A 9,896-nucleotide genomic window follows, 5' to 3' on the forward strand; every position below is an offset into this window, starting at 1 on the left:
ATGGTTTGGGAGACGCCTCCACGCAGCCCCGCCAAGCCCAGCTGCCCCGGGGAGCCCATCGAGGGAACAAGCCACGGCAGCGTCTGGGCTTTGTGCGTCGGCCGACCCGTCAGGCAGGTTTCCCGGAGCAGTGAGCCGAGCCGGAGAGAGAGCCATCCAGGGTCGGGCATGCCCCTCTGCCCGCTCGCAGGCTGACGGAGCCCCCCCCGGCTCTCTCCTTGCCGCCGAAGCCATGCGGGCGGCCGGGTTGCTGCTGGCTTGGGCGCTCCTGCGTCCCGCCGGCACCCAGCAATGCCATCTCGCCGGCCCCGGCAGCGTCCTCCGCTTCACCGACATGCACACGGAGATTCGGGTGCCAGCACTGCACCGGGTAGCCAGCTCGCTCGATCCTCTCTATGGACTCGTCCGGCGCTGCCTGGACCTCATCCAGCAAAACCCCCTGCCCACAGGTGAGCCCTGAGCCGGGGAGCCGGGACCCCACCGCCACAGGTGTTGGGACCACCGGGGTTTTGCCAGTTGCAATCCCCGTGTCCAGAGCTGCTCCGGGGGGCCTGAGCCGCTTCACGGAGGGGGATACTGCCTCCATCCTGGCCCCGCTGCCCGGGGAGGCTTGGGGGTGCATCGGGTGGGACCTCTTTTACCCGTGCCACGGTTTCTTTTGCAGAGCTGCTCAGGGCGGCCCTGAACGACCCCGGCTCGGTGCGGACATCGCAGGTGAGCCGGGACGTGGGGCGGGGGATTCCACGGGGATGGCACCCACCTAGGACGGGGCACCTGGGCACACGGAGCACCCCGAAAGCTGGGTGCATCGGTGCTGACCGGGCTCTCCCGTCAACGTAGGTGGTGCAGTATGAGCTGGGCTATGTCGCCTGCGCCATGGTGGCACTGCTCTTCACCGTGGCCATGCCGGTGGCTGGGATGTGCTTCTGCTACTGCCGGAGCCGCCAACGGTGCGGGGGCCGCCTGCGTGCCCACCGGCGCTCGCTGGGCTGCCGTCGCCACTGCCTGCTGGTCTGCCTGTCCCTCACCTCCCTCGTCATCCTGTGAGTCCCCCTCGCCCCAGGGTAGGGGGAACCATGTGCCATGGGGACAAGGCTGGGAGGCTCTACAGGGCAGCCCCGTCACCGCCTGCTTGTCCCCGGCAGGACCAGCGTCATCTGCGCCTTCGTCACCAGCCAGCGGGTGAAGGGGCAGATGGAGCCGGGGCTGGGGGCTATGCCGACCACCCTGCGCACCCTGCGGCAGCACATCGCCAACATCCCCCAGGTGGGTCCCCGAGCGGCCTCCCCCGGCACGGGGTGCAGCCCAGGGATGGCTGCGTTCCCCTCACAGAGTAGTTTGGGAGGCGAGAGGAGGTGGCGCGGCTGCATTACAAATGTATTTCGAATGGCAACGTGGGGCTTCCTCCCCTCCTGGCGGCTGCTACCCCCAGCCGACCGGCTCTTCTCTCTTGGCAGGGGGTGCAGATGGTGGTAGACCAGTTTGAGGTGCCCCGACAGCAGATAATCTCCGATCTGGGTGGTAAGCACTGCGCCGGGCACTGGTAGGCCCCATCCCGGGCTTCCCACTGGGATGAGATGCTGACGGGGTGCCTGATGCCTTGCAGGGCTCAGCCGGAGCGTGGGGTTCTCCATCCATGCGCAGCTGAAGGCAATGACCTATGCGGCACTGGTGGACCTGCAGGACAGGGCTGGAGGTACGGCTGAGCGCGGCTCTCCCTGGGGCCGGTGCCGAAGCCTCGCCGAAGAGCCGGGGCGGCTGAGCGGAGCAGTGTGAACTAGCCCTGGGCTTTCTCTTTAAGACCTACAGACCTCGCTGCACCATTTACAGATTCTCGACAAGACGGCGCGAGCGCTGGCATCGGCACGGGCCGAGCTGGAGCCGGCGCTGCGGGAACGGCGTCGGCGCGTGGTCGCGCTGCTGGACGACCCACGCTGCACCTCCTGTGCCAGCGTCCTGGGCAGGGCACAGAGCCTGGAGCTGGGCGCCGACTACAGCAAGGTGGGACGGGGGGCTGATCCCCTACCATCACCACCACTCCCCCTCCGGCAGCCCCGAGGCTCACAGGTTGCTTCTTCCACCCCAAGGTGCCATCGGTGGAAAAGGTTTTGAAGGCGCTGGCTGGTCTGCCCCGAAGTGACTTTGCGGAGATGATTCGCCAGGTTGGGGGGGTCGGGGTGCAGCAGGGGGATCTGGCGCCTGCGGGCAGCCCCAGCCGAGCCGCTCAGCACCCCCTCTTTCCTCGCAGGGCAATGGCACCTTCAACTCCATCCCGGAGCTGGCTGTGGAGAGGATGGCACAGGTCATCCAGGGTGAGTGGGACCACCGGACCGAGCAGGGACACCCTCCATGGGGCAAATCCTAATTTGGGGACATGGGGTGGGACGTGGGGACCATCCACCCCTCCAGCATGGCCTTGGACCCGCAGATCTGCGGGATGAGATGGCCCGCATGACGGAGAAGGTGCAGTCCATCGCCAACAGCTTCCCCCTCCCCGATTACACCCGTGCCGTCAGCGAAGCCCTGGTGAAGGCGGAGGACAGGAGCCAGCCGTACCTCCGGGAGGTGGAGCGCTTCGAGCAGTACAGGTGACACCGGGGAGCATGAAGGGGTGCAGGGGGTGCGGCAGAGATGGGTGCTGAGCCCCCCTCCGAGCCCCAGCTGGTGCATCGGCCCCATATCTCGAAGCTGTGCCCTGCTGCTCTTTCCTCCAGGTGGATTGCGGGCACGGTGCTGTGCTCCATCATCCTCCTCATCCTTGCCTGCAACATGACAGGGATGGCCCTGGGGGCGTATGGGCTCTCCAAGCGGGAGGACCCAAGCGACTACGAGTGCCGAGGAGAAGCTGGCGCCAAATTTCTCCTGGTGTAAGCATCTCCCCAGGTGCTGGGGGGGGGGGCTGTTGCCATCTCCCCCCCCCCCCCCCTGCAAAAACAGAGGGGGAAAAGGCAAGGGAGGGACTGGGAGCCGGCCGAGCGGAAAGGCTTTTGAAGCCACCGCCTGCGCCGGCGGGTTTGGGAGAAGCCGCTCCTCCTTGGGAGCTGGTAGCTCCCGCGCCCTGGCCCCACTGCCCGGCACACCCCGCTCCCGCGGGCTCTTCCCAGGCAGGCCGGCGTGCCCGGGCACGGGAGGGAGCTGCAGGGCTGCAGCCAGCCAGGCAGGTCCCCACAAGCCTTTCTGCCCGCTCGGGTCTGCAAAGCTGTCGCCGGTGCCTCCTCTCCCTCTTTCAGCGGCGTGGGCCTGGCTTTCCTGTTCTCCTGGCTCCTCATCCTCCTGGTTTTCGCCACCTTCCTGGTTGGGGGCAACATCCAGACGCTGGTTTGCAGGAATTGGGTGAACCAGGAGATTTATAAGGTGGGTGGCCACGCATCCACCCATTGCCCCATAAATCTCTGCTTGCGTGCACCAAAATGCCTCCAAATGCTCTGCGTCCTCCCCCTAAACACGTCCAGAAAAGCCCCATGCTAAACCAGAAGATAAAGTTTAGGATTAGGTCCTTGGATTCGCATCAGCAGCGGGGAATTGCCCTTGTGCTGCTCATTTGCTCAAGGCAATGATGGTCCTACCTGCAGGACCCCTGTCCTCTGGTTGTTTGGGGATCCCTGGGGTGCTCGGGGCCGGCAACACGCTGCGACGGGGCTGGGAGCAGGGTTGGGAATGGGATCAGGGCTCGTCCCGTGGCCGTGCGCACGCAGGCAGGTCCCTGCACGGGGCTGTCCGCTGCTTTCCCTCCAAACACTGCCCGGCGAGGCTCTGCAATGGGGATCATACAAATAAAGGCAAGATTAGCTCTGGCTGGGATGGGGTACCCCAGGACGCACCTGCAAGGGCAGGGCACCCCCAAAATCGTTGCCGGGAATGCCTGCGCCTGACGCTGGCCCTCTTTTTCCTCCCGTTTGGCCCAGTTCATTGACACCCCCGGGAACCTGCCTCCATCCATGAACCTCACCCGCCAGCTCAACCTCAGGAGGGACTCCAACCTCAGCGCAGCGTATCGGTGGGTGCCACAGGAGCCCACCTCTGCCCTTATACATCGGAGGGCTAATTTGGGGTCATGCCACCCACGTCCCTTTGCCTTCCAGGGAGTGCAAGAGCGGCGCGGGGCTGTGGGAGGTGCTGCAGCTCGAGGGGTCCTATGACCTGGATGAGCATCTAAAAACCCCCAAGGTGAGGGCTGGCTGCAACCGCAGCTTCTGGTAATGGTGCGAGGATGCACGAGCTTTACTGGGGTTACTGGGATGGAGGTGCCTGGGCCCAACCCCGCAGCATCCCCTGCGTCTCACCCCCCCAGTACACGGCTGATTTCCAAAAACGCCTGGGTGACTTCACGGCACGCCTAGGTGACGTGCGGCTCCTCCGCAGCGAGGGCAGGCAGGACCTGGAGACCTTCGCCCGCAGCGGCATGGACGAGGTGGACTACAGGCGCTTCCAGGAGGAGGTGAGGGGATGCTTGCGGGGAGCTGGTCCCCGCTGTGGCGGGCAGGATGCGGCCCAGCCATGCTGGAGCCAGCTTCCAGGGTTGGATTTTTGGGATTCATCTTTTCACCCCAGATGAAAAACCCCGTGGTGCAGACCAGCCTCCCTGGCTTGGCGAGGAGCCTCGAGGGGCTGCAGAAAATGCAGGTGAGCGGTGAGGCAGGCGGCAGGGGCTGTCTGCGTGCCCGCGGGGACGTCCTCACCCTGCTGTCCCCCCGCAGAGGAATGGCACGGTGGCAGGGCGGCTGGCCACCGAGGCCCGGGCTCTGTGGCAGATGCAAAACTCCACGGTGCAATCGCAGGAGGCTTTGGTGGTGAGTCCGTGCCAGGCTGGTGGCTCGCGGTGCTGCTGGCGTTTGCCCAGTAGTGTCCCCGTGAAAGGGGCAGCAGGGCTTTTGCACCCTTCTCACCTCCCTGTCCCGCAGGCAAAGCTGGGGGAAAGCGTCCAGTTCCTCTCCCGCCTGGCGCCACACCTCCAGGTACTTGCGCGGTTTCTTTAAGGTCCAAAAAATATGTGGTGCCCTATGGGTCCCGCCCGTCAGGGCCCCAAAAAGCCAGTTACAGGCTGATGGGAGAGCCAGGAAAAATGCCATCCACGGAGGATCGGTCTCCTTCAGTGATTAGATTTGCCGCTGCAAATCAGAAATGCCCCTGCAGCACTCAGAGCATTTCAGCATCCCCGGCAGAGCTGTCCCATGGCGTTTCATCTCGCCCGCTCCCTGCCAGGGGGTTTCTCTGCTCGGGGCAGGTCCTTTCCCTGTCCTCTGGCAACCGGACCCAGTTCGAAGCTTGGCATCTGCACGGTGCTGCACGCCCTGCTTCTGGCACGCCCGGGGCACCCTTCGTGCTGCTCGGTGCTCTAAGGACGCTCTGCCCTTCCCGTGCTTCCTCAGGAGCGGGTGAAGACGACACTGGCCACCACGGCCTCAGTGGAAGCCCAGCTGCCTGTGCAAGCCCAGCAGATCCTCCGGCAGGTGAGCCGGGGCTGGATTAGCCCTTGGGAGGTACAGAATTCCCCACAGCCAGAAAGAAAGAGGGAGAATGGAGTGCTGCAAGAGGGGAAGGGGCACCTGAAGCCTCCAGCCCTCGTTTCCAACCCCGACATCAGTCCAGAGCTGGTAGGAGTGGGGCTGGAGCTGGGCCGGGAAGCACGGCGCCTGCCCTCCATGCTGCCTTCCCTCTGCCCAGGAGATTGGCTGCTTCACGAGAAAGGAGCTGCGGTACTTCGCGCAGTACCTGAACTGGGTCGGGCAGACGGTAGGTGCTCGCCTTCGCCGCAGGGGGATTCTTTGGGGCCAGGAGCCCCCGCGGATGCTGCTTGCAAGCCCCTTGCCAAGCCAAGGCAGCAAAATGCATCCCCCTGAGCCAGGAGTGGGTTTATGCCTTGTCTCCGCTTCTTGTTCCAGCTGAGGGAGGACGTGGCTTCGTGCCAGCCGCTCGCCACGGCCCTGGACAACGGGCGGGTTATCCTGTGCGACCGCATCGCTGACCCCTGGGTAAGGATTCCATCTCTGTCCCTCCGCGGGGGGTCCTGCGGGGACCTGCGTGATGCAGCATCCCACCACCAACCAGCATGAATTCGGGGCAGCCGGGGCCGACAGCAGCCCTGACACCCCCACACCATCGGGATCAGCCACTGCAAGGCTCCCCAAACTCCTCCAGAGCCTGGGGGCTGCATCTTCCCGTGCAGCTCAGCGGGGACCCCCGTGCTCTCTCCTTGCAGAACGCTTTCTGGTTCAGCCTGGGATGCTGCACCTTTTTCCTCATCCCCAACATCATCTTCGCCGTCAGGCTCACCAAACACTTCCGCCCCATCCGCAACCGGCTCATGTAAGCGGCGGGCACGGGGTGGGCAGGCGGGCTGCCTGGGGTGGGAGGACGCAGGGAGGGGAGATGTGGGCTCCTCCCCGACCCCCCGATGTTTTCTCCTTCTGCAGCTCTACAGGTTCAGAGGAAACCTGTCCCTTCCACATCCCCCGTGTCACGGCGCTCAAGCTTTAGGATGGGGGCCTGCCGGGTGCGGCAGCGTGCCCTGCGCCCCAGGAGGTCCCATCAAACTTGTGCTCAAGCATTGCAGGGCTCTGGGTCCCTCTGACATCTCTTCCTCGGTGTCCTTCGGGGTCTGAGCATCCTTCCCAGGCACGGGGCACTCATCTCCATGTGCCATGGGGCTCCGGGTCTCTCCGATGTCTCTTTTTCAGCCACCTTTGGGGTCTGAGCATCCTTCCTAGGCACGGGGCACTCATCTCCATGTGCCATGGGGCTCCGGGTCTCTCCGATGTCTCTTTTTCAGCCACCTTTGGGGTCTGAGCATCCTTCCTAGGCACGGGGCACTCATCTCCATGTGCCATGGGGCTCCGGGTCTCTCCGATGTCTCTTTTTCAGCCACCTTTGGGGTCTGAGCACCCGTCAGGGATGCCCCCAGAGCCCGGCTGATCCAGGGCGCAGGGGAAGGTTCCCCGCAGCTCCCACTAACCACCGGCGTACCCCTCACAGACCCCGCAGGGAAGGACACCTGCCCGCTGCCCCACGACGCTTCCCCACACCCGGGACTCCCGGGCAGTGGGCACATTAAAGTCCTCCCCAGCCAAACCTGCCACCACCTGCTTTGTTTCGCGGCCACCATCGCCCCTGTTTTCCACAGGGAACCCGTTCAGGCCCGGGGGGTGGGTGGCAGCCCCGAGGGGGAGAAGGCCCGGCCTGGCCCACCTGCTCCCGCAGGAGAGCTCGAAGGCGCCGGGGTCGGGGCGAGGGCCGGGGCCGGAGCCGGGGCCTGGGCCGTACCGGCCCTTCCCGGGGCGGGGGCAAGGCCGCGGCCGAGGGGACTCCGGGGCCGGGGCGGCGCTGGGCCCGGGGAGGTTGAGGAGGCGCCGGGGGAGGCCCCGGGGCGGCGGCTGATGGGCTGCCGGGGCCGGGCGGGCTCTGGGCCCGGCGGGGCTGGGGGGAGGCCGGGGCTGGAGGCACTGGGGGAAGCCCCGGGGTGGTGGTGGCTGAGAGGCCGCCGGGGCCAGGCGGGCTCCGCGCCCGCCGGGGCTGAGGGGAGGCCGCGGCTAGGGGAGCTCCGGGGCCTGGGGGGGGGGCTCCGGGGCCTGGGGGGAGCTCCGGGGCCGGGCCCTGAGGAGGCGGCTGGGCCAGGACCCGGCTACCGGGTCTGGGCCCGTGGGACCCCCATTTCCAGCTCCCCCCCGAGACCCAGCACACATAACCCCACTCCCACTGCAGGGCTGGGGTCCCTGTTGGCCCTCAGGGTGCTGTTAATTAGAGCTTAATTAGAGCTGGGGTCTGGGGGGGCAAAACTGCAGGTTAAGGGGTGGGTGTGTGTGTGGGGGTACGCTGCAGGTAGTTTCTGGCTCTTCCCCCCCCCTCTCCCAAGGAAGCCCAGGCTGGGCCTTCGACTCCCTGGCTTTACGGTGTGAAATACCTGCTTTTCATTCATATCCTTCATCCCCTGATTTCAAAGCCTTTTGTCCAACTAGCGAATTATTTACAAAATCTATACAGGAGTTAGCAGATCGGCCCCTTCCAAGCGAACGAGGATTGCCCAGTATTTCCCTCACCGAAATACTCTCTCTGTTCGCTAACCAACAGAGAAATACCCCATTTTTATGCATTATTAAAAGGCTGTTGCTACCGACAGCCAGCAATAACGCGTAAAATACCTGGTTTATGCATTATTTAGGTTATTGCTGCCTGGAGCCAGCTGGTTTTATGCAGCATTTGCCTGCAGAGGTCAGCATTGCAAAGCCTTTTTGCAAAAGGGATTTGGGGCGCTGAAGCCCAAAGGAGGATTTCTGCAGGAGCCCCCCCCATGCCCAGGGATGTCCTCAGCCCATCTGGAAACTACGCGGTGGTGCCATCTGCAAAAATCAGCTTTTGAAAATGGAGTATTTTGTGGTCAGAGGAAGGTTGGTGGTGGGGAGAGGCAGGGGTGGGGAGAAGTGATGTTGGTACCGGGGATTCAATCAGAAAATACGTCCGTGACTCTTCTGCTCCCAGCTGGGTGTATATTTTGAAGGCTTACAATCATGAAATTCTGAGATAATTAAAAGGGAAAGGTCTGCCTCATTTTTATAAGCCCCTCTCAACACCAGTACTACATTTTAAATAAAGTAACACCCACTACGTGGTGCAGAAGAGCAAAGGGATTATCTACTTTAAATGGCAAGTAACAAATGCAATCAGTTTAGCTGATCCATTGATTAAAAAATGATACAGGTCTGCAAACAAATGAGCTGAATTCAGCTGGCTTTTCTTCCTAAACTTATTTCTTGTAGCTGGGTCACAATAAATAACAGATAAGCAATGAATAACAGGAATTCACACCAAAATAGATGCGTATTATAAATATGTGTGGTCACCACTGCCATATCACTGTTCCCTGCCTGGGAGGTAGTTGGATTAAAAAATGTGAGCGGTTGCATCTCTGAGTTAATAGTAAATCACCAACGAATAATCCAGAAAATTGTCCTAAACCAACTGGAGGCAACTTTATTTTTTAAGGGGGGGGAAAAAAAAAGAGGACAAGCTGGATAATGATTCCCCACCCAAAGCAAGGTCGCGGTCTATGATTAACTTCCAATCCCTCCCCAAAGGGGCACCCTCGCATAGGCCAGCAAACCTTTCCTCTGCTTGATTACTTGTATTGCTAAATTAAAGACTGAAATCAGCTCATTTCCAGCTCCCGGAGGTGGTATTTTTCTACGAAAAGTGGGTATCTCCCGTTAGAGGGGGTTTTTTTTCCTATCTCGGCTTGCCTGGGAGTTCTGTGCGCTTACAAAGACTTAACTAAACTGGTGGTGATTAAACGACTTCCCTTCTCATATCCTCCTCTCTTGAAATCCAGCTCCTTCGACACCTCACCTGGCACACCTACCTGCTGACCCCGAGAAGCATCTATACTTAATATATGTAAGATCAATAATTCAAAGGCCCGGAGGGCAGCAGCATTGTTGGCTCTCCCTCGCTGGGTTGGGTCCGCAGCGGGGAGCTGGGAGCTCTGCTCAGCCCAGGTGCGGTTTCCCACCAACACCTATTTCGAGGCATAAATCTCTCTTCTCTATTCCTGGAACTAAGGAGAAATACAGGAAAAGCGCTTGCAGCCACTTCTGCCAGAATCGGCCTATTTCTGGAATTAAAATAGTATCCAGGTTTACTATTGTTATTTCATTTCCCTTTTTTTTCCTCCCCATTTTTCAAGGAACGCCAACCTCCTTTTTCCTGCAGAAAAAGGATTGGCGACCTCTTCCATCTGTTTTTCTCATCATCCCCTGAAAACAGCCCAGTCCTCAAAATGTTCATTTTAAAGCTATTTGTGCAGGAGAGCTCCAGCGATTAGTGAGGGAGCAATAAGACTCCAATTCTCAGCTTTATTTCATTTAAGCTCAGCCGAGGAGTTGACATAATTATATCAAACTCCTTTT

At 61.5% G+C, this 9,896-nt stretch overlaps 1 protein-coding gene across 1 annotated transcript; it reads left to right on the plus strand.

Annotated features, from left to right (window-relative positions):
• On the plus strand, positions 1 to 7,068 carry LOC143170584 (prominin-2-like). Its single transcript, XM_076358997.1, is given in 25 exon segments — positions 1 to 153; positions 156 to 200; positions 203 to 449; positions 665 to 714; positions 841 to 1,043; positions 1,146 to 1,266; positions 1,458 to 1,521; positions 1,607 to 1,696; positions 1,802 to 2,001; positions 2,088 to 2,162; positions 2,249 to 2,312; positions 2,429 to 2,588; positions 2,715 to 2,867; positions 3,231 to 3,354; positions 3,906 to 3,997; positions 4,083 to 4,167; positions 4,292 to 4,438; positions 4,552 to 4,623; positions 4,698 to 4,790; positions 4,902 to 4,955; positions 5,370 to 5,450; positions 5,665 to 5,733; positions 5,883 to 5,972; positions 6,200 to 6,306; positions 6,414 to 7,068. Coding segments are annotated over 25 exon segments (2,703 nt in total). The 3' UTR covers positions 6,478 to 7,068.
• The last annotated feature ends 2,828 nt before the right edge of the window (positions 7,069 to 9,896 follow it).

This window comes from Aptenodytes patagonicus, chromosome 24 (genome assembly GCF_965638725.1).
Source record: "Aptenodytes patagonicus chromosome 24, bAptPat1.pri.cur, whole genome shotgun sequence".
In the NCBI taxonomy this organism is placed as follows: domain Eukaryota; kingdom Metazoa; phylum Chordata; class Aves; order Sphenisciformes; family Spheniscidae; genus Aptenodytes; species Aptenodytes patagonicus.